This window comes from Saccostrea cucullata, unplaced genomic scaffold (assembly GCF_032062105.1).
Source record: "Saccostrea cucullata isolate Sc308-1 unplaced genomic scaffold, CSIRO_AGI_Scuc_v1 ctg2943, whole genome shotgun sequence".
In the NCBI taxonomy this organism is placed as follows: domain Eukaryota; kingdom Metazoa; phylum Mollusca; class Bivalvia; order Ostreida; family Ostreidae; genus Saccostrea; species Saccostrea cuccullata.
In genome coordinates, this window is record NW_026919098.1 from 81,539 (window position 1) to 107,370 (window position 25,832).

Genomic DNA, 25,832 nt, shown 5'->3' on the forward strand with positions numbered 1-25,832 from the left:
AAGCTTACTAAGGTAAGCAGTGTGACCCATGGACCTCTTGTTTCTATATTTGTCTTGTTTGATACAAAATAACTGGCCGTAATGTCAAAAAAAAATGTGCTATTTTTAAACATGTTTTAACACAGATTTTTCATGAACACCTGTTTCTATATTGCACTGCTGTGAAATAGTTGTGTGTGTAAGTTGTTCTGATTAGCTTCTGTCTTTGTCACTGCAGGCAAGCTTTAACAACCACACTATTAAAGCCAGTGCATAGTGTGACAGCTGTGTTGTGTCACATTGCACTGAATAACAGGAGCAAATGTAACTTTGCAGCACAATATATCCCCGAAGTCCATTCCGTATTTTTTTTTACCTCTAGTGACATAATTCTGATTTCTTGATGTGAAACTAAAGTCTTCATTTAAGACAAAATATGCATGATATTGTCTGTCTTGTTTGCAGATTTAGCCATTATTTTAAAATTTGATACTTTGCTTAAATGGTGTGTTGACAAATGGTATGGGGATCTTGAGAGCAAAAAATCATGCAAAGCTCAAAGAATAATGTTTCTTGACCTTGAAGGATGTCTCATTAGCGAGTTAAGGATACTTTTGATGCCATTGCATTCTAAGATACATTTAAAATTGTACACTGCATAAAACACACTTCTTAATTGCTAGGGTGAAAAGATTTGATCTGTTATAATTGTAATTTTGTTTTGAACAGTAGATCTAATTCTATAGTACATTCTAAAATCCAAGGAATGAAAATCAATTTGTTTCAAGCGATTTAGAACAAATATAATAAGTGTATATGTTCACTGGATCCTTCTTTTGCTGTATGTTATTTTACAGATGAAATTGAGAACATTGCATTTTTTACATATATCTAATAAAATCTCTGCTGAGAATTCTCATTTGAGTAATGACTTTTTCCAAATACTAGTATTTGATTGACATTTCTTAATTTGAAGGAATTCTATAAATTCCAATAACCAAATACCAATTCCCATTGATATCCCATTTGTGCAATAGAGAAGAATTTTTGTACATTCTGTGATTTTAATGTTGACAATGCCGAGTAATAAAGTCAAATTTTCATCATTTCTTTGCCGAGAAATTGGGTTTTCAATGAATATCATTCACCAGTTTGTCCATTCAATTTCTTCTTTAATCTTTCATGTTGTCCTCTTACATATTACCAATCAAAATCAACCCATCCAGTTTTATCAATCGTATTAAATCCATTTCCTGTTATAAGACCCTGTCATGCTCAAAACAGTAATAAGGCCAGTTATGTGTTTGTCATAAGACTTTATTCTCCACCACTAAGTTTGTTCTAAATTTGTTTCTGTAAAGTAGTCAGAATTAATCTCCCTTTTTTTTCCTTTTGTAAAATATGTATTGCTACCACATACAGTCAATCCTTGTACTCTTGAACTCAATGGAATCAATGGAAAGACAAGTATCTGAGAATTTGAGATATTCATGTTAAAACGTCTAAAAAAAAACGTTGGGACTAGCTTCCAAATCAGTTCAATATATCCTTAATAGGTAGTAAGCATTTTTATTGGCTACTTATTAATACTTATGAAATTTTAAAAATAACAATAAAAACAAATTTAAATTTTAGAAGCTAAGTTTGAATAAGAAAGAAATTATTGGACTTTCATCATATAACATTTTTTTTACACTATGCTGCTGGCAGTGTAAGTGCTGAGGCCATTTGGATTGTTCTTTTAATGTGTGAAATTACTTAAAGTTTCTTTGGATATTTTCAGAGGATGGTAAGAACAATGGAGAGAGTGAAATGTGTGAGACTACGACGGTCATCATTGACACCAGCAACATCAAGGTAGAAGATGGGGGACTGATTCACCTGGAGGAGTGCCCAGAAGATGGAGAAAGTAAGTCTGGGACAGGTGGAATCAACTTTTCCTATAACTCTCTCTCTCTTCTCTTCTCCTCTCTCTCTCTCTGAAATGAATTGTGTTAAAAAATAAATTTAAAAAGAAGTCTGGGACTCAATACAGTAAAACACAATTATAGTGAACACACTCATGTGTAGTGCCCAGAATGAATTGTGTTAAAAAATAAATTTAAAAAGAAGTCTGGGACTCAATACAGTAAAACACAATTATAGTGAACACACTCATGTGTAGTGCCCAGAAGATGTGGAAAGTAAGTCTGGAACTCAATACTGTACAGTAAAACACGATTATAGTGAACACACTGATATGGAGTGCCCAGAAGATGGGGAAAGTAAGTCTGGAATTCAATACAGTAAAACACGCTTATAGTGAACTCGCTTATAATGAATGGATGCTTACAGCGAAGTGGTTTCTGTTTCCCTTGACATCGAAATATATTGAACACTGAAAGGATAGGAGGAATTATCCCTTTCAACACTGTAGACCGATACATCGGTCTGATAAAATTACCCATCGATACATGGCACTTGAAAGTCAAACGTTTATAGAAATAGAAAGTGTTCTTGCAAAATCTGCTATGAATTATGGGTAGAATGATGTAATATATCCGTTAATAAAAATGGCGGCCCACATGGCGAAAACTACGAAAAAATAAGGAAAATTAGATGATTAGTAAAGAAAACGAAGAAGAAAGCAAAATGGCGGTAAACGAAAAGAAAACTTCCAATACGTATGGCGATGAAAGATTTAATAAAATGAGGGAATTAGACATTATAAATGTTTTAGACAACAAATACATGAGTTATTAACAATGTTGTGAAATTTTGTGGGAATTTCGGAATATCAAGGCTCAAGAGATTATTTTTTGACTTTTTCCGAATTAAACACCCCGTTTTATTGATTATATAATTTGGACTTGGATAAAACATATTGCATATCATTTTTCGGAAATAATTTCTTTTTACAAAATACAAAGAGAAATTTTTTTGAAACATAGCAGCAAATTTATTGAATTATTACTGTCCGTTCTAAAATGTAATTATGAATTTTATTAGTGTTTTTTTGATAAATAATTTTGTATATATATAAAATTTATATCAATAGAAAAGAAAACACCTTTGAAATGTGTTATAAAATATATGAATTAAAGAAGTTATAGTATTTTTTGTGACGGAAGGTGAAATGTTTAGTGATGTCCCAAGTTAATCGCATATCGCTTTAAAAAACAGTGTTGAAAGAGTTATGCTAATAAAGAAGCAAAATTGTCCATCTATGGCACTTTGTTATAAGCATGTTGTACTGTAATAGCAAAATTCAATGGCTAAAAATATTTGCACATAAGTTAAAAGAAATTATTTCGAAAAATCCAGTTTTAGGGCACAGGGCATGCCAAGGTGAATATTGTCTCCTAAGCAAAGAAAAGTGAATTGAATGGCCAGGAGATTTTTAGTCACCTGAAGTCAATATACAATGAATTTCTTTGGTAAGTTAACGATGGAACAACCTTGATATAGTCAGATTGCAGATGGAAGTGCAAAGAGTTAAAAAGAGTCACTGTTGCCTATGAGTTGAATTCAGCTCTTTGTTGCTTTCTTGTGCTGCCAGCAATTTTTACAAAAACAGAAGCAAAAAAAAAAAAAATTTAAAAAGAAAACAGCAAAGTTGTGAAAATATCCCAAAGTATACTGTACACAGTGAAGTAAAAAAAAAAAGGGGGGGGGGGGTTAGGAAGGATGTGTGTGTGTGGAATCACTGTGTGTCTGTCTGTAGTATAGCTCTATATTCAGGTATAGCTCAGCTTTTAGATTACTCTTTGTCTTCTCTCAAAAGGTATATCTAAACCAACCTTTGCAGAAGTGGTACATCTGCAGATACTTCATAAATAGATGCTTTTATTGAGCCTAGCTAGGTTAGTCATTAAATTTAGGATGACTAGTTGACTTTTTCAGAGACTTTTTCTGTCTGCTAAACATATTGCTTTATTAAACAGAGATAGGATTATGTGACAATACATATTGAATTGTAAAAGAACTCCATTTTCAAACAATATCTCTTCATGAAATCTTTTTCAGGTGGTGTAAGCCATGTAGAAGTAAAATTATTCTATATCAAAGAACTTTTATCTGAAATTGTATTGTTAAAAAAAAAACAGTTCCGCATTCTTTGAAATTTAATCGGACCTGAACTGATCAAAGTGAAATATTATCGGTTTGGCAGAGAACTTCCTCATTTGTCAAAAAAAAAAAAATTTAAAAAGCTTAAATTGTCAAGTGGTGAAATAGAAGACAAAAAATACACATCCTCAATTTCACTGCATTATAAAATAAAATTCAAAAGTCCCAAATTTTAATTTCAAGATTTTTTTTGTTTCATAGATATTAACTGTTCTTATAGGTCTCCTATGAATGTAATGTCGAGGAATATGTTAAATCTGGTTCACCACAAAATGGGTCAAAAGTTCTAATTATAAACTGTATAATCTGTTTGGTAAAATCAGAGGGAAATGGTAATTTTAGGATTAAACTTCATGTCATCTCTGATAGTCTTCTGGTGTACTTTGAGTCTCTTTGTAGCTTCCTGCTTCCGAAACTTCTCATTTCCTCTTTATTTTGATTTTCAAGTAGCATCTTGCATTGCCAAAATCATTAATTTCTGCCATTAAGATTGAACATTTTTCTTTTTTAACAAGACTGTTTTGATGTCGCATACAGGTATGTTTTGTTTAGTGATGATCAAAAAATTGTTGTCCTAAATTGAGAAGCTTAATTGTTTTATAGTCGTAAAGAAGAATCTGGATAGGAGTAGAATTTCAAGAGATTTTATAACTTCTTTTATCATAAGTCTTCTTTATAAGTTTTATGTTTATAATTGTACCTTAAATGCATCATAATTTTAAAATTCCAATGTACAAAGGATTTTTTTTAGGATTTTTACCTTTTTTCTACTTTATATAAGCAATATATCTTAATATACCATAAAATACCTTTGATATATCACCTCCATAGTTATAAAACTTGAAGAAAAAAAATGTATGAAAATGCAAAATTTTAGACTTAGGTTTGTAACCTAATGGAAATATACCTGCATTTGCAATTCATTCTTTTATAAAAAGGTATCCTAACATGGGAAGGGTGTTTCTGGATGCAGTACAAGAAAAACCATAAATTTTTCGTTAATTCCAGCCACAGAGTAATTATTTTGTCTCCTAATGACATTAATCACAGGCATCCTTTAGGCTTAAGCCTGAAATGTGAGGAATATATGGGAACACTTTTATCAAGATTAAAGTTCTTTCTCTGGAAGCAAGGGGAGAGAACCATATATCACCCTGACAACCAGGAGGGTGGATCCAAGAAGGTGATTTACCATGGAAAAAATTGGTCTGACAGGACTGCTCAGGTTACTGTCAATGCCATTTGGAATTAAGACATAATGTCCGGGGAATCTATTTCATGCTCAGGGTTTTATAGGGTCATTTACAGTCATTAGGAAGTTCTGTACAATCATGGGTGTTTATGGGCCAGTGTTGAGGCTTCATTAGCACTGATCCTTCACAGCAGATGGGAAGTGGCTCATACATTTAAATTGTGGCATTTTCCAGTGCAGTGAGCATTGCACAAAAATAAAGGTGTCAAAATCTAATGGTTGTATTGACATCTAAAGGTATTAATGGAATAAACAGGAATTGTGTATTGGCTATTTGACTTCTGGAAATGAGTGGGAACTTGAGAATGGTTGTAAAATAAGATTGTCAGAATGCATTTATGATGTAATCATTGCATCCTGTGCTTTGGGTCTGTTACTGCATTATCCAATATACTGTATACAGGTTTATTTTCGCCCGGTGTTATTTTCGCCCTTCACACTGTAAAACAAATTTGCCCCGTTTTAAATTTGCCCAATTGTAGTTTTGTTTAAGAAATTATATGATATTTTTTAATTCGCCCTGTTTTAAATTCGCCCTCGTGAGGTAAGGGCGAAAATAAAACGGGGGCAAAAATTTCCCTATATATACAGTATTTGATTTTGTCTCATATGCAAAAATAGTTTAAAAACCATACCTTAAGAAAGAGCATCATAATTTTTTATCTCTAAAGGAAGAAAGAGTGTGGGTGTACAAGGTGAGGAAAATCCCCTGCCCTAAGACAATAAGGTCTCCATTTTCAAAGTTAAATGAAAAAATATATTTTCTCAGAAATTTGTTGTCCGCAGTGTCATTTACATATACTTAGACTGAAATGTCTTATTAATTTTTTTTTTTTTGGAGGGGGGGGAGCAAACAGTTTAGCATATCTTATGGAAAATAGCTGAAGCTATGACAAAAGTTATGTCTACTTAATGTTCATCCTCATTCTTTCTTGGTTAGGTATGAACATTGTTCTATTCAGAAAAAGGGAAAACTTTATTTTGTTTCTTCCACAATAATTACCACATGCTGATACTGTGAAGAAGAAATGGACATGAATGTTTTGTATTCATATTTGAATATTTGCGCTATTCATTTGTACATTGCTTGGATAAGAGCAGATAACTCCAATATTAATCAGAACTCATTTCTGTACAATACTTTTTCTATTAGAAAGCAATCAATCAGATTTGTAAAGTCAATAGACGCAGCCCATTAAGGATGGGCAATTATGAAAAGTTTCTAACTGAAATCCCTCCACAAAAGGCATCTTCTAATTAGAGAGATCAAACAATTTCTTCACCTCCGTTCTATCACTGCCACAGAGTCGGCAAATTATCCCGCCCGGCTTCCAGGATAAATTCTTCAGTAGCTTGCTGGTTTCGCTTCCCCTAAATTTGCTATTGACAATTTCTGGTTCATTGCAGGAGAAAGAATTAATCACTTGGGTTTCTTGTTAGATTTCTTATGGGGCTATTTTCGTACTTTATTTTTTAAGCGGCTTACTCAACATGCGATTTGGTCCATAAAATATGAGCATTGTACATGGTCGCTTTAGATTGATTTTTTTTTATGGAGTTCATTCCCTTTGTGTGTCTCATTAGTAATGACTTTAAGCTTTCAAAGTTCAAACTCAGCAGACTGTTAGCTAGTTGACGGCTGAACCCCACGGCTCTATTGAGATACAGTATAGCAGTTTCTCAGTTTAGCTACATGTATTAAAATTTTTGTTTGTAACGAAGTTTATCTGTTTTTGCAGTGTGCTGGTTGTATTGAAATTCTAGAGATTTCTTAGACCTCATTTTACTTTTAATTTTAAGTTTGTTTATTTATGTTATGCCTTTTGCAAGATAAACTGCTTAGTCACATACAATCATAAAGGTCTTCAAGTTCTGCACTGCACATTTTGATACAATCAGATGTGCGCTATGTTTGGACCATTCATAACTTCCATTGACTTTAAATATATGTTTTACGCAATGCCCCTTCACAGTTGGGAATGAGGAATAAACAATAATTATAGCAAACAGAAGTAGTTAAATTTTTTCTAATGAATAATCAGGTCCAAATTTTGGGTATCTTTACATACTAGTATAAGGGAAAACAAAGAAAAGGTTGGAAAATTTAAAAAAAAATGTCATAATGTATTCTGATGGATTTTGTTGGAAAAACTCAATAATTATGAGTGAGTTCCTATATCATTCATTATAATACATTTGAGTAATGAGAAAAAGTTTGATTGATATCAGTCTAGAAACAGAGAAATAACAAGAGACAGATTGTGAGAGACAAGATGGAGGGAAAAAGAAAGGGAAGAATGCTGGCCTAGAGGCATGAGGGAACGCAGGTGTCCCTGTAAAGAAAGGGAGATTTGTGTGAATTGAATACAACCTCATCCAAATCACTCAATACAGGGGGTTCCTGTTACTTCCAGACTACATTAGCAACAATTCTGCAGTCAACATTCAAATGTAAAGTTTTCTCAAACTTTGGGATGTGTTTACGGCATTAATTGTGTATGTACAAGAGAAGGCAATTTTTGGCTATAAACCCTCTTATGAGTTGTTTGTGCTTTCTCTTTAGTAATGAGTGTTGGGTGTTCTCGCACGGTTGTACAGGCTTTAGATGCATCGCCTGCTCTTTGTCTTTTCCCCAGTTTGATGCCGTTTCTCTGTAGTCCATGAAAGAAATCGGTCTTAATCTGACTCCGCGGTCCCAATGTCTTATCAGATAGTCGGGATGAAAAAGAAATGCATTTACAGATTTATGAACAAATGTCGGTAATCATAAATAACGCACCATTTATCACTCATTTACTGGGAGTCTGCAATCAGATCACTTCCATGCTTATACTTCCCAATCAGAAAATTTATTTGATAAAGATCATTTGATTCGTCCTCGGCTTTCTCCCAGGATGCATTGTGTGGTGGAGAAAATGAACATGCTTTATTGATATTTTTGTCAAGAAAACTATTTTCGACCAAATTGATTGATTCACAGTTAGGACCATAAATTCCGACTTTTTGAATTAGGAGCCCCCTATTGTTGATCTCTCCACATTAGCTGTCTTTGCGAGAGACCCCAAAATGCTTATATTGGCTGCGCAAATTGACACTACATCAAGTTAAAAAAAGAAACTGATTGTTATTAGATTTATTTTAGAAGATTTTGTGTAGATTGATGGGCAGTGTCTCAGTTGTCTCCCTTAGCATTGAACTGCTCCTAATATTCTCACCCACGCCGTGACAGAAACAGCAAAAATTAGTCACTTGATGTACAGTGTACTATCTAGTTTTTCCAAGACTCCTAAATCTTTATTTACATTTTACTTAGTATCTATCTCAATCTGAAGATATTTTAATATTTACATATTTTGGTGTATGTATTTCATTTTGAAGATATTTTACCATGTAGTCACACAAGTTTCAATAATGAAGGTATATCACATAAAGCTTATGAAATGAAACTTTAACTGTGGCAATAACGCCCATTAGCAAATCTTATTAATTTGAAACTTTTAAATAAAATGATGTTCCAATTTTTTTTGAAAACCATATGTGTAGATTTTTCAAACTATGTTTTTAATTAGCAGCATTGAAAGTTATCTACTCTTTTTGAGTAAAAATGTCCTATTTTTACTTCTTATTCCAAAGTATTTGTCTTAAAATGTACATACTTCCAAAATTTTTAAGTTCATGATTTCAGATTCTGTTGGATGAGAGTATTGAAGTTTAGTACATGTACTCGTAGTTGTGTATCCTAGAAGATTGTTCAGAAAAGATAGACACAGACCATCTCATTGTAGTTCACTTTGAAATCTAATTTCCCCAAACTTGCCAATGTAATTAACTTTTTTCATAGATTATAAGTGTATGTCTATTATAGTCTACACAGAGAAAATTACTTTATGGTAATTCGGGCAACCTTGCAAATAGATGAGAAATGTTCAGAATTTCTTGTCTGCGACATTCATCTCGAAAATCTACTTTTGTGTAATAGATATGGTGTGTGACAGTTCTAGCAATTTCAGGGACCCCCTATAGGGGGCTGTAGTACAGAAACTCCGAATCATATGAAGCAATCAATAGCGCACGGCAATAACTATGGAAATGAAATGAATTAAAAAGTGTCAACAACTAATCTGGACAAACCTCGACAAGATTTACACGGAAATTAATTTAGTTTTCTGAATTTTGAGGTGATATTAACAATGTCATTAGAGGCGCGGCTGTGATGGGATTCCACGGAGACGGTTCGAACTCGATTGTCATTTGATTGCTGGTAATGACAGGCCCAATGATTCAAAAATTATGACTTGTGGACTTTTTCTATTATGATAGGATTAATGCAAACATCAACAATGGATTAAACATTTCAGCTATTAATCTGATGTGGCTTGGCATTGATGCTGCTGATTTTTTCGCTACAATTGGACATCAGGCGGTGGAGAAACGTACAGCATCCGCGCAAATTACATGTCTAAATGAGCTCTTCTATGCAAATAAGACTTCCGGGCTAATTTTACTGGGGGGCTGTGTCGTGATTAATTTGAAACCTTTTTTTGGGAATTAGATCTGCAGGACTGGTAAACATTCACGTAGAAAAAAATTAATTATATCGTTGATATGTATCATTTCGTCATCATGAAATAAAAACATTTGCTTTATGAATATTTACAAGGTTATTTACTTTTTCTTCTTTTTGTCAACCTGAGGGAAATGGTCATGTTTTTATGTATTCGCAATGTTTTTTTCTATAATTGAAAATGTAAAAGAAATTCAATAATTGATATAATGGGATTCCATTGTTTCATTTCCATGGGGTTTCATTCTCTACTTTAGGTATAGAGGCAGATTAAATATTTTTCGTTGCACCTGAGGTTAAAAAAATCTTGACACCTTAACCATGGACGTAATTAATTTCATGTATCAATGTGGGCCGAGTGCTTTAATTACATAATTGCTTATGAAAATTTCATGCCTGATTAATTCTGTAAAGTTTTTATGGGACTTTGTCAGAATACAGAACTCTTCAACAGAGAAATATAGTTAATCAAAGGCCATAAAATTTTGATGTTGTATTGACAGTGAGACCTGATGAATGGGGTAAAAAAAAATTCCTGCCGAGTTTTCTGACGAGAAAATTAATCAACGCAAACAGAGAGTACCTTTCCTTCTTGTCAAAAAATTAATTTGTCACAGCGTGATAACTAAGTTGAGGCTAAATCTTTCTCATTAGGAAAGCATCATTTATGGGCTTTTTTCTGCTTTTATCTGCATTTTTCACGTTTATTGATACGGGGGACGGCTATTACCTGGCTGCCTGATTTTATCAGGGGTGCTGAGGTGTGGAAATAGAGGTTACCTTTCCCCGCAACAAAAAGCTGATAAAATTTTCATATTGCCACATGGTTATGGGTATGGTTCCTTGATGAAATTAATTAAGGAGCACATTGTCCACCTTCGTCAAATTAGAAACCGCCATTATATTATCTTTCCTGTTGTAAAACCAAGGAATAACCATATCTCGGAAGCCCTAATTGGTGATGAGGAGTTATCTAATATCAGCCTCATTCATAACAAGAAAGCCAAGATGCTTTGAGGTAGAAAATTTTTATTTGATAGAAATTTTAAATGAAAGTCATAATGGGCAGTGATATTTCTCCTGGTTTGGGCCATGGTTAGGTGGTTTCGGTATAGATAAGATATGATGGTTTTTTATATGTGTTTAATGCTCACTATCGTTTTTCATCACTTGACAAAGAGCAGTGCAAGATAGCTGTAAAATTTTTTGGGGAGTAGTTTTAACCAATTACTTGGACATGATTTATAGCTTGTGTGATTCTCAAATTAAGTGGAAATAAACCCCACTGAGAGTTTTTTAATTAAGTTCTTTGCATGAAGAAAATTGAAGTATATCATTTTTGAGATAAAGAATGTGGGTGAGCAAAGATGTTTTTTGTACAAACAATCTCTTCCTCATTTCTCGGCAAACACCAATTAAACTTTCACATGGAACATGCAGTTGTTTGAAAATACAATCCATCAAACCTTTTTAAGCAAAATTAGGCAGTGGATTTGTTGAAATTCTATTTGTCAAAAGGTTTGCATTCTAATTTAATGTAGCTAGATTACTGAATAAGGGGGAAACTAGGGAATAGGGGTACTTCAGTGTTTCCCTGTAGAATTTGATGAAATAAAATTAATACAAGTTTTTTTTAACCAATAAAATTTAAAATACAAGGTTTATAAATTAAAGGTACAGCAATTGTACATTGTAAAGGTACATGTATTAATATATATACTGGTGTTGTACTTAAAAATTAAAAATGAATCATTAAACAAAAAGCAACTTTTTAGGTCAAATTATTTTATTATTTATATATTAAAGGTACAACAATTGTACATTGACCTCAATTTTTATTTTTAATTTTAAAGCATAAAAAATAGAATTTAAATTGACTTTTAAAACATTAATATACTATATATATGTATATTGAAAACTCTGTAAAATTACGTTTTATTTGAATAAAATTTATTCCGACGCATGTTCCATTTTTTTAATCATCACAAAAATTTACTTTCAGACAACAATCAGAAAGTCTTATCCACAAAAAATATGCTATGTATCTCAGGAAAGATTTACTTTAAGTTGTGATTTCTTTGCAACATTTTAAAAGAGTTTGTTGGTTTTGATTGACTCTTTCTCTCTCTGTTTCTTTCTCTCTTCTTTCAGTGCAATTAAAGTAAATGTTTTTTTTAATTAATATTTTTAAAAACACAACTTAATGAATACGCTCCCTTTTAGTTTTAAATTCTTTTCTTTGTGGAATTTCTAAACTGGAATGAAAAAAAATTAAGGATAGGAATTTGTATTCTGAACTCTAACAAATCATTTTGGAAAGGCTTCTTTTTTATGATTCTGTAATGGAATTTAGATAAAATAATCAAAGTGTTTTAGGGTAAGATAATTATACTTCTCTTTTAAACAATTTTGCTATGCATTTGTTTAGGAAAATCCCAGAGGGAGATTTGAGGACAAAAGGAACTGATTATAACTTTAAATACAGTGCATTCTTATTTAATTATGGTACTTTTTCCCTAAAACGTTCATTAGGAAAACTGTAGTTTGCATAGGTCCCTATGTCATAATAGCTTGATCTGATAATTTTACGAGACACTTGTCTGTAATTCGGAGAGTTTTTATCATATGCCCTAATCCCCATATCCTTCGTTTGCATTTTTGAATTTCCTGTCGAACAGCTACTTGATTAAATATATAAACAGCTGCAAAATTTCTTTAACAGGATTCCTTGAGCATAATTTCCTGTATTTCAATTGGCAATTTTCAATGGCTACAGATCCTTGTGCTTAGCGCGGTGTATTTCTTGTTGGGCAATATTGATGTAGAGTCGAATAATTGAATCTTCTATTGGAGGGTAATTAGGGCCTGTGACTAGAAGTCAGAGTTATGAACACAAAAGTTATTAGCTAATTTCTCCCCTGAGTACCACCCCAAATTCAGTTGCCTTCAAACAGTTTGGAGAAGTTAATGGAAAAATTGAGTCACATGCAGTGGTATCGCACCAGGATTATTGAAACCTACGGAACTGTTTTTCTTTCCAGATAATGAGTATTAAGTGGATATAGAGGCCTAAATTGAATTTTATGTTTTAGGGGGCTTAAAATTGGTTTTAAGTGCATCAGTTACATATGTATCGCGAGTGAATTGGGGGTTTTTATTCGACATAGGGAGGAGACTGCCTGTTAACACGCGCTAATGAAGACAGGCACTTGCCAATCTAGACATGGTCGTTATGGCATGAAGGATGACTTAATTAAATTTTCTCTCTTTTTTTTCATTATACATGACATGCAGGAAATCAGTAGCATTCTTATAGCTAACCTCTGAATGATCCAAAACTTAATAGGACTCTGCAGTCCGCTCGGCATCTTGGGAAGAATATAATCAGAAAAAAGAAAAAAGTTACTACCGTTCTCGTGTCGCTCGGGTTTCGTCATCTTTGGTCTTGAGTGGGTTCCTTCATTCGTTTTTTGTGACTAGAAGTGAATTGGATATTGTCACGTGGAATCAGGATGTATTGTTGTTTTTAATGGGTCTGAGGTGCGAGAGAGAGACGAGGCAATAAGTAGAATTAATCGACACATTGCTGTGACTCGACCCTGATACGACGTAAGGGCAAGAAACCTGTGTCAACATAGAGTGATGTCATGTCAGTAGCTGAATCAAAGGGGAGATAAATAAGGAGGGATTGGGTTTTTCTTTGTTATCTTTCTTTGCTTGGACAATGTCATCAACGATTCTGTTTTGTCATGGATTCCTATGAAAATGGGTAAGTTGAATAAAGAAGTAATATTTAAATGTAGCAATTAATGTATAAATGCTGAAAGATCCTGTGGTCATCTATATCTTTTTTTTAATTTAAGTTCCACCTGGGAAATAATTTCCTCAAAGTTGATAATGCATGAATTTGATTTCCCGCCAGGGAAAAAAATATCTTTTGTTGTCCATGATTAAGGCTTCAAAGAAGAGAGGTATCAATTTCAATTTGAAAAGGATGACCAAACATAGATAAAAAATTAGTTTTTTTTTTTTTTGCTTAAAATTTTATCTGAATTCTTCTCATGTTAACCAAAAGAAAATACTTTATAATGAACTTAATCTCAGTTTTAAATTCAAATACAGTTGAACTTTGATATCTCAACCACTGATATGCTGAATACCATGGATATGTTGAAGTAATGTAGAAGTCCCATACTGCTTATTTTTTTTTAGTATTTTACCATTCAATATCTCAAATCTTCTGATATATCCCCAAAGTTTTTTTTTATTAGTCCCATTGGGTACAAGATACAAGGTTTGGCTGTAATCAGTGTTGAAATGTAAATCCTGTATTATTCCTACGTGTACATCTATCATATTCAGTCAAACCTACATATCTAAAACTTAATGGGACCAAGAAAAAAACACGCAGCACAGTTAAGGTGCGCAATGGAAATATCGACTAAATTTTGTATTTAAAAATGTATTTGTAATCGGAATGGCGATTATTTTTAGTACATTATTTATATCAGATAATTGTAATTATGATTAATAACTACATATCGAGGACGAATATATTTTATATTTAGACTAGTCACGTGATGCTGCAGTCAGGCGATTTTAGCACATTGACTTGCATTATTGATGTTACATATAAATATCACTAGTGCAAGGGCATAACCAAGTTTAATTTCCAAGTTTATTATATAATTATTTTCAACACACATTGTAGTTTCTAAAAAGTGCTGCGATCCTGTCTAATTTCTGCAATTTCATTGTTACAATTATATTTGTATGACCGAATGCTATATTTTTTGATGGTCAGCGGCATGAAATATTGATTTAATTAAATTGTTACTTTTATTGTGTTATTAAAGATTTCATCAGGATCGCAGCACTTTTCAGATACCTTAATAGTTCTAGAGTTGAAATGTAAAAGCTTATTATGATCCATAGAGAGTATGCCCTTGCACTAGATCGATTTATTAAGACCCCCACATTACCCTCCGGTGTACTTGCATACAAATATACGGCAGTGTCAATTAAATACGTAATGTACAGAAAATATATTAATAAAATAGTGAAAACGACATTAAATTCAAGTTATTGCTCATAGAATATCTGTAAATAATATTTTATTTAATTAGAGAATAAATATTTTGTTGAGAAAAATATTACTTGATCTGCCTCTCACTGCATACAAACTACGTCACGTTGTAAGAAATGACGTCATATTGACAAATGTATTGCGATCAGTGACATGTATCATAACTTGTTATGTGGGATTTAATTAACGACAAAACAACACGCTGTAGTAAGTTTTAATGTAGTTGGATCATTTCTTACTGGTTAAATTAGCAAATCAACTCATTTTGTGGTATTTTAAAGAAATGCTGTATGACGTATATTGTGTATGATGTCATAGTCAAGTTTTCCCGTACAAATTAGGCTCCGCCTCCTTTTTGTAACCTTAACTGTGCTGCGCATCTTGTCATCCAAGAATTCCAGATATTAAGGCTTAAATACTTAAAGAATAAGTGACTGACTTTCATATCCCTTTGGCTTTGAAATATGCCAGGTATTCAATATTCTACTGTTTGAGATCACAATGTTCAACTGTACTCGATTGAAACAATAATTTGAATTCAACAAAAACATCCATTTGTCCATGATATGACATCCCATAAAGATATGATGCATGTTTCTGAAAAAGTCAAGCAGCCTCATTTACAGAACATAAATATTGGGTTTGGTATAAATTAATTAAGTTTTGTTGGGCAGCATGAAAAGATAATTACTAAAAGGTGTCATTTGATGAAATCCAGGGAAAAAAGCAAACATTAGATTTGATAACAAGACATTTATGGCATTTCATGAAGCCATTGATTTGGATATTAAACTAGTTTTTCTAATCATTGCCATACAATAATTGTCTGTCAAACTGAAATTGCAACAAAGCTCCAAATCTGATAGAAGGATTTAAACTATTCAGTTGTAAGCTCTCCTTTAATTGAGTTTGATTTTTAATTCTGTGTAAAACAGAGCTTTTCAATCCTCAAAGTTTCTTTTATTACCATTTATAGCTTTCTTTCCTTTTTAAATATGAGTTTTAAACTTGAGAATTGAAGAAACTGTGAAGAACTTTTAAAGTGAAAGATATTGAAAACATATAATTTGTGTTTGTATGAATTCAAACGGCTGCAATTTTAAGTGCCAAAGTGACAAAAAAGTAAAATTTTACAGAAAATTAACCCCTCAAAAAATTCCACCCTGTATAAACTGTTGTACAAATGCAGAATCATGTTTGTTAAAGATTTATGACAACCCAGGTGTGGAAGGGTTGAAAAAAAATATCAATGTGAAAATTGAAATATGGAAGGGTAAATGATACCTTTGGCTCATTACACGGACTGTCTCTCATCTTTGGTTCTCATCCTTAAAATTATGCCTCAGCAGGTTAGGGGACCATTACAATAGACTACACACAGTCACTCTCTATTCTGTCATCCCCCTCCCCTTTTCCCTACTCATTAAATGAATGCAGTTTAGTGATTAGAGTAAAACTGAAAAATCTTTAAGTAAATTGAAATTAAAAACTGTGACTTTCCTTTTTTTTTTAACCAAACATTTTAAAAGTTGTTATTTCTATTTAATCACCCATTTTGCCACCACTTGCAATTCATTTTAATTTCAATTATTATTACATGTGCAATTATTTTTCAAACCAAAAAAACCTCAGCTTAGTTAAAGCTATTTTATCTTCTTGTCAGTATGTGAGAAATTTTGCCAGCTGCTTGCAGGAGGTATAAATATAAGTAGAGAATTTAATTTATCTTCATCAACAAGCTTAAGCAGCTAAAAAAAAAAAAAAAAAAAAAAAAATGGCAAAAAGTTTGTAAAAAACGGGGTATGACAAGGCTTTTAGGAAAATATAATATTATGTCTTCTTTCAGCAGTGAATGATGAAAATGTTCACAAGCAATTAAAAAAAAAAGAATGATATCTCTATATGATATGGCGAAAAAACTAAGGCCCACAACTGTGAGGGTAACATTGATTAATAAATTATTTTTTCCCATTGCCAGACAGACTACATTATTCTTTGGGAGACGGAAAAAATGAATATGCTTCATTTAGTTGCCACTTCCCAATCTGATTATATAGGTTTAAGTGCTCCCGGCTTTGTTTTTTAAATTGGTTCCCTGACTTAAAATGTTGAGTGGTCAGTTACTTGTAATTGGACGGCTTAAGTCTTTTTCCATTTCTCCTCATTAACGTGTGCATTGGTCTGCATAACCAGATATCCTGAGTGTATATATTGGGGGACTATTTTTGGACCCGGTGCTTTTTATTCACAGGCTAATGCAGTGTTAATGTTGGGGATAATTTTCATATCCTGTAAATGGTTAACTGTTTGATGGAAAATAAATGTAAGCTCCTGGCACATGATTGGAAAATGGTTGTCAAAAACTTCCAAGATTTAGGCCATTAATGGAAAATGTCAATGCAGAAGGCCCTTCTGTTCATTAGACAGCCATGTTTTTTAACTTCGACTTGCCAATTATAATATAAGAGAACCCTTTTTGGCACTCTCTTTTGTAGGGAATAATGGATGTTGACTATAAAAAAGACTCTTTTTAAAAGGGATTTCATATTCTTAAGACTTATTATTAAATCTTTTTACTAAAAGTGTGTAACCCATTATGGAAATGATACCATATTGAGTCAAAAGGATAAAACATAGGGGAAGGGTCTATTAAGGAAATGGTGATATAATGTAGAGATAATCCTTTTCATAAAAGGCTAGCTTTTCCATGCTCTTTGAAACTCTTAAGCCTGGAATCTGAATATTTTATAGATAAAAACCTCTTTTATGCATATGAAAAATTTCTTTATTAATAAAAATAAAAGTTGCAGCACATTTATTTCATAAATTGATAAAAAATTGTAAAGGTGAAATTGCACGCAATTTACATCTGCACTTTTAATTATTTGATTAATAATTTATGCCAGTTTTGAGTAATTATTAAAGGTTAGAGTAGCGTTGCTATGCAGATTGAATGCAATATGTTAGTGGCTACATCCAAGAGTGAACTACATCTGTCAGCTATTGACAATCTTTTCAGAAGGCTCAGCCCACATCTAAAAAACTGTTTGAATAGCCAGATTGTCTTCAAAGAAAATTGACAGCAGTAATGTCTTATGCGAACGGCTCTATATCCTCAATCCTATTTCCTTCATATTATACTGTATTTATGTGTGCCTCTTAAACAGAGATTTAAGTATCGAACTAATAAGCCATTATGGAGTCATCCGTGAACAGTCGACTTCAGCTGAGGTGACAAACGACATTTGCCAGCGCTAGCTCTCTCTCTCTCTTTCCTTTATAGAACATTCATGGCCCCAGTCTTAAAAAGTTTTCTATTGTTACCACTCATAAGCTGACTGGAAAGATTATGCATATGACTTTTCCTATCAAAAGAAAAAAAATCATTAAGGTGGTATTCAGGCATTGGACAGGATTTGATAGAGCTGATTATGGCCGTCTTGGTCGTGTGACATCTCATCTAAATGTGAGGACTGGGAAGGCTTAGCAATTCATGGTGTCAAGATGAATGCAGTGGCCAATCGGATGAAATAATGATACACTTTTTCGGGGTCGGTGAAAATTATTTCGGGAGAACTAAAGACATGGGGTGCATTAACTTCAGGAACCTGTGTGTTTCGCATCAACTTTTTTAAAGTCAGGTGTTAGTACTCATTGAAAAAAGCAACCTTCATCTTTCTTGGCATGGAAATTAATTGTTTCTGTGTATATGTCTTAAATTACCATGGCAATGCAAACAGATGGTAAGTTTAGCTTATATTTTTAAATTTTTCTGCCTTCCGGATTCTTTCTCCCATATTTTTCCCTGATAAATAAATCAGCGCTGTTCTGCATATAATATTCACTTAATAACCCTGTAATTTTAAAAGCACTCTGTCAATTCTATGTGAAGTTAAATATAAAAAAAAAACCTATGTAAGCTGTTCTGTTGACTTTATCGGCATGATCAGCCACTGAAGTTGACTGTGTGTCTATAACTCCAAAGCTGCCGAAGCTTTTTATAAAATCAGTGAATTTAAAAAGCATTTCTGTGTAAAATACCAAGCTTTGAAATGTAAAACGCATAATTTTTTTTGGGAGAGTAAAGAAAATGCTAGTGAATGTGTCAGTTTTAGGTAGGAAAGCAGTAGGAAGTATATTTATGAACATTTGGGATCAGAATTAGTTATAGTTCTTTGGATTAAAATACCAGATTTCAATCTTAATTGGGACTTTTTCTGCCCTTGTTTTAACACACTGTCATAATATGTAAGTATGTCTTTTATTAGAATTAGGTGGGAAAAATCTATTTGGAAATAATCCTTGGGTATATTTTATTAATTCTCACAACAAAGCTATTGTAAAGGGTGCCCTAGCTGTCAGGTATTATCAGTTCTGATCTGTGACAGTGTAATGGTAGAAGACTTGATTTGAAATGGAATTATTCTGTCCAGATTATGAACTTAATCGTACAATTGTTAACTATATATGGGGGCAATCTGGGAAATTGCCTGATATTTCCTGTCTGTGTCGTTTACCTCTACGTACTCGGAATTACTTTTCCCAGTGAAAAAAAAGATGATTTAATCTTATAATCTGTCTTCAACATGATTACATAGTCCTTTTCGTTTTAATTGAGATCTTCAAATTTTTTCCATGTAACATTCAGAAAATTCAAGAAGTATTGATTTGAAAATACTAAATTCTAAATTAATGTGGATTTTTGAATGTTATTAGGTCTAAAGGTTTGAAACTGTGATACATACTGATTAGAATGTCAGTCACAGAATTAAGTTTCATAATGACATTATTAGATGGAATGAACTATACTCCAAATATTAATTGAAAGAAAATTACCAGTTGTGCAACATTTCAACATTTCTTCAATATAATGTTTTTAGGGGGAGGGTGTTGAAAGCAGCTAGATTATATTTCATTCTTTTTTTTTTATTAAATGAGATAAAACCCGAATTGAAGAAAAATGATTAAATTAACAATTCTTTATAATGGTCTTTGTAATAGTTAATACAATATGATCATATTATGAAGCATTACAGTCAATGTTTTACCATATTTACATCTCTATAATTTATTATTTTAAGGATTGCAAAAAGCATTTGTGTATTACTAATTAAATTTAAAAAAAAATAAAATTCATTTGGTTAAGGCACTTTAGTATTATTTTGCTGAAGTGAAATTAACTTGTCAAAAAATATAATGGGATATAGAACTGCATGCATGAGCTCATGGATAATTAAAGGTCTCTCAAAGGTTCCAATATTTGTATATATGCAATTGATTTACTTTAATTACCTTTGAAAAATTGTGCAACAATATTTTCAAAGGATGTATGTGAAATGAATTCCTTATATATTTACCAATATATGCAAGTCATAGAGAAAGGCATTAGTGCATGGGCATTAATGATTAAAAACTAATCTAGGGGTATGAATATTAAGTCCAAACAAATTGATGTGTTTTTCATGTTCCAAAGTAAATTATTTCATGAAGGAGAGATTAGTATAAAGCCTCTGGGGTTTATTCGGCAATATCATTTGTTGTGAGTGTGTGTATATTGATCTAATAACTTCAAACATAAATTGTTTACACTCTTGTCATCAAAATTAATTTTTCCATCTTCTTTTTTTTTTCTACGTATTAATTGTGTTATTATATTCAGGCCCTGTTCACATTCCCAGGAAGCAGTTAGCATGGCCACCAAGCAATACTTTGTTTTATTCTTCAGGCCCTGTTCAGATTTCCCAGGAAGCGGTTAGCATGGCCACTAAGCAGGACTGTGCGGGGTGTAAGAAGGCCATCTCGGACCGGTTCCTTCTGAAGGCCCTAGAGCAGTACTGGCACGAGGACTGCCTGAAGTGCTCCTGTTGTGACTGTCGCCTCGGGGAGGTGGGATCCACTCTCTTCACTAAGGCCAACCTCCTCCTCTGTAGGAGGGACTACCTGAGGTACTTAGTAATTTTTTTTTTTAATTATTTTGTTAACTATTTTTGTTAAATTATTTTGTTAATAGCTGTAACTATTGTTTCAAAAAGTTTATATGCAAAGGGTAATTTTTATTTTGTACTGGTTTGTTTGTGGGTTAGAACAATGATCGTTGATAAAATGTGTATTCTACTTGTGTGCCAAGTTATACTGAAATCCAAAACAGGCATTTTGAATTTTGACAATTTTTAGTAACCACAGCAACACCGTTCATCAAAATTAAAATTCGATACACAGAATTATGTATCTTAGTGTATTCTACTTATGTGCCAAGTTATATTGAAATCAGACCAAAACGGTTGTATATTTCTATTTTTTAACCACGGCAACAGTTCAAAAAGTTTATATGCAGTGTAACTTGTGTGCCAAATTATAATTTTTAGCATTTTTTAGAAATTTTAAAATAACCACGGCAACACCATTCAAAAAATCAAAAACCGATACAAAAAAAAAATGTCAAATTGAAAAAAAAAAACATTCAAAATAAAGCAATTGTGTAAAAATATTTGAACACTTGATAACTGAATTGTCATAATCAGTTTTTTGAGAGAGACCTAAAAAGGATTCAAAATAAAGCAATTGTGTAAAAATATTTGAACACTTGATAACTGAATTGTCATAATCAGTTTTTTGAGAGAGACCAAAGGAGAAGGGTGCAAGGAAGGGCAACAAAGATCACATTACACTATTTTATTGAATTTTATTTCCACAGACAGGCAATAACTAGACAATATTCGAATATATCAGATGTAAGGGTTGTGGAAACTGAGTTCATTGACCTTCTCAAATATACTACAATACATGCATCTTCATTTTTCTCTCACTGGAATATCACCAGTCATGTAAGAATGAAAATTTGTGTATTTTGCAGCTCATAGAGACATTGTTAATAACAGATTACCATAGAGGAGGTGAATAGCAGTAGCGCACCAAAACTCAAGGGAATTTAAAAAATAAGGAAGAAAAGAATCCTTTCATTTTGTATCATAAGAGACCAATTCAAAAAAATTTTATTTAATTATCACTATTTTATTGGGGGTTTTATACCCATATATTTTTTGTTGAATTTAAAACTTGGTGAGAAAATAGAAGGGCATATGTTTTCAGCATTTTTAGAAATAAGACATGACTGATATCAGATTTTGATCTTCTTCAATTGCAATAATTCACTTTTTCAGGCTCTTTGGAACAACAGGTTACTGTTCAGCTTGCTCCAAAATGATCCCTGCATTTGAAATGGTCATGAGAGCCAAAAGCAATGTCTACCACTTGGAATGTTTTGCCTGTCAGCAGTGCAATCATAGGTTAGTGATATGAAGTTATGTTATATAATTCAATTACAGTGGAACTTGGATATCCAGGACATCTGTATCTCAATTACCCTGTGAGTTGGAAGTCCAACCATGTGACTAAAGTCAAACCTTATTATCTGAAACTCAATGGGACAGAGAGAAAAACTTCATGTTATCCAAGGATATGAGATACCCAGGGTAAAATACTTAAAAAATAAGGGGTTGAAACTTCCAAATTACTTTGTCATATCACATCCATGGTACATGTATTCTTGATATTGGTGCCTGAGATACCAAAGTTCAACTGTATATTTTTTAAACGTGTATTTTAATCTCAGTATCTCAAATCCTTATCAAAAATCTCAAAGTGTTTTCCTGGCCCATTTGAGTTCAAGATAAGAATTAAGTTTTGATTGTATGGGCTTTCTATGTGGTCAGTATCACTTGATGTCTTGGTCAAGTTTTTTTTTTATGATTACTCTCAAATTATATTAACCAACTGAAATATCCATAATTCATAATATAGCATGGGTTTGAATTTCAAACTAAAAAAATTCATTTCAAGTTTGCAGTAATTTTATATCCCTCTATATTTTTGAATCATATGGCAAAAGATATTGGTGAATTTGAAAATGCCAGAGATTTGATACTTTTTGCTTAATTTGATTCATAAAGGAAGTCGGGGGATGGTGGTCTGATTTTGTTTAAAACTAATTTCCTCCAAATGTTAGAATTAGATTTTAAATTTCAAAAAGATTTAAACCCCTCACACTCTTTTGCTATCTTTCTTTTTAAATAAATGGGTGGAAATGGAGATTGGCAGCTCCTTGAGGAAAATTATTCAGGTCCATCTTAATGATATATACTGTCAGTTCCTGTAAGCATAGGTCATTACACTATAGTGGAATTCTGTTAATTAATTTGTGAAAAAAATTCTGATCTGAGAGTCAATAATATAGATTACAGAAGGCTGATTATTCACCTACATTGAACATGAAAACCGCATAACGTTATGTTGTGTGGTGTAATATTACTGCATGCAATATGCAAACTTAGGCTTTTGGGTGGCACTCTAGCATTATTCTCATATATTATTTACATAACAAAGAATATACACATCTTGACCCTAATGCTTGGAAAGAAAAGATTAGTAGAGGTTTATGCTATGGATTCTGTTTAAATATGCTCATCTAAACATATGCAAACTTGAGCACAAACACATAGCTAGTCCAAGAATATTTGACCAAATTTCAATTTAGCATACTCGATCAGAGTTTTACTATGGTACCTGATTTTTAGAATCATGAAATTATTAAAATTTAGTAATTTTATTTGGTTTATCATGGAAAAAAATAATGGTAAAATTGTCAATAAAATATTTCCCTGTAGTAATAAATATGAGTGTTTTTTTTTTCAATCTGTAATAAGAATTTGGACTTAAGACAGTGTAGTAAATATCATGTTATTCTCACTACAGGTTCTGTGTTGGAGACAAATTCTATCTTTGTGACAATAAAATACTGTGTGAGTATGACTATGAGGAGAGAATGGTGTTTGCCAACATGACCTGCAGCTACAATGCCTTGTCCCAGATCAAGAAACAGACCCAGAGTCTCAGTGACGATCTGTCCAGTGGGTACGGCAGTCCCAGCCCTAATTCATTATAGGGGGCGGGGACATGGGACAACCCCCCCCCCCCCCCACTCCTGTGTACAGAATCTGACACCTTATTACATAATACATCTAGTTCGTGTCCTGTGTTTAACGCTCATTCGACACTGTGTCATTTTTCTCTTAGTCATGTGTGTTACATCACATCCAAAAAAAGGCTACAAAAGTATACATTTACGTTATACGCATCTCTGACAGAGTCCAAGAAGGATAACTCTGTTCATCATGAACCATAACTCAGGACTTGGATCCTAGTCAAACCTACAGAAAGAAACCCTAGTCACCATGCCAGTCAGTGAAACATTTGTAATTGTCGAAAAATATGTAAATGTCGATGTTATTCTACACATGAAATGTTGTTCTTTTTTGCCACATTTATAGTTTCTCCCATAATGCAATAACGGTAGTGAATTCCTAGGTAGCCAAAAGATTTGTCCATTTTACTAGAAAAACAAGACTTGTTTTGACCAATTGTTTATATAAATGATCACATAAATAATCTTATGTCAAGCATTCTTTAATTTAGATAAGATTATTTAGGTTTACGAAGCTTTTCTTCATAGCAATCCTTTACCGTATTTATTGTATGCAATGTAAAATTATTTTAAGATTTTTTTGGAGGAGATTGAATTAAAATCCTTTGTAAAATGTTTTCTTATATGATCAAGAATGTTCAAGTTTTCAATTGTTTCTTGTTTTTGTTTTTAGTCAATACTGATTATATTTTCTCATAAACACATGTCTTGAACTTTTGAATTAAAAATTTTACATTTTAATATCAAGTTAAAAGCAACTGTAAGTGCATGGTTTACAACTTGTGTAAACTTTTTTTTTCTTTTTTTTTTTTTTTGCTTTTGTTAAATGTTTTTGTTAGGTTTTGTAATTTTTTTTCATAATCATTGGTAATTCTTATGATTATTTGAATTAATATGTCCATCATATTGCAATTTTTGTAAATATTACTTACAAGAGCTAGTTTATACATGTACATGTATGTATACTATTTATTCTGTTGTAAATGAGTGCTATTTTAGGTCAAAGTGCAACAGTGGTGTTTGTAAATGCAATACCAACAATTTAATGTCTTTCACATTTCCATCTAAAAATTTTACTGAAGATTAAAATTAAAATGACAGCTGTAGTACCCCTTGATCAGAATTCAGAACCCACATGTGTGTATATACATCAAAATTTTGCAATAAATATCATTTTCTGATGTAAAAACATGTGTGTACACATGTTAGATTTTGTGCTATATAGTTCATAAACCATAAACATGTGTAGGTCTTTTTTCTACAATATAAATAATAGTGAAGACTTTTATGTAAATTGAGGGATTTAATTTACACAGAAACATTCCATCCTTATTTCATCCGGTTTTGAAACACTGTGTACATTTTATGACAACACACACTTTTATTAATTTATTCAATTTTAATACATTGTATATTTTATAATTTTTCGAAAAATATTAAATCAAATGTCACACCATGCATGTGAAACTGTTTCCTTAAATAAAAGGATTTTCTGATTCTTTTGAAGGTAGGTGCATCAACAACATTTGGGTGGGTTGGGGGGGGGGGGCTAATCCGAATGTAAAGTTCTCTAGTTTATCCGAATGGAGTAGTTCTCTAGTTATTGGTGGATGTAAATTTTTCAAACTGTGGGTAACCCATGAAATCCAAAAAAAGTTTTCAAAGTACCAAGTATATAGGAAATTTACTAGTCAAAAAATTGCTTTGTATTGCATGGAGATTTATGCCATTTCTTGTCCAACTGTGTCGTTAAAATGGTGGTAATTATAGAGTCTAGTCCTGAATGTAGTTTTAAAAAAATTATATGGGGGCAAGTGCAAAATTATGTAAAGGTTGCACTTTAAAACATTATTTAAGAAATTTA

General features: G+C 32.3%; 1 protein-coding gene across 5 annotated transcripts in view; it reads left to right on the top strand.

The window, feature by feature from the left end:
• Positions 1-25,832, top strand: part of LOC134279320 (LIM domain only protein 3-like) — an 87,064-nt gene that overhangs the window by 20,157 nt on the left and 41,075 nt on the right. For 4 of the 5 annotated variants that reach the window (XM_062761728.1, XM_062761717.1, XM_062761709.1 and 1 more), the window contains exons 2-5: positions 1,763-1,888; positions 20,714-20,933; positions 22,149-22,274; positions 23,740-24,076. In XM_062761728.1, coding sequence (XP_062617712.1) covers positions 1,792-1,888; positions 20,714-20,933; positions 22,149-22,274; positions 23,740-23,929 — 633 coding nt within the window. In that variant the 5' untranslated portion in view covers positions 1,763-1,791 and the 3' untranslated portion in view covers positions 23,930-24,076. Of the gene's footprint in view, positions 1-1,762; positions 1,889-20,713; positions 20,934-22,148; positions 22,275-23,739; positions 24,077-25,832 lie in introns of those variants that run through there. The other variant, XM_062761700.1, reaches the window with a different exon arrangement.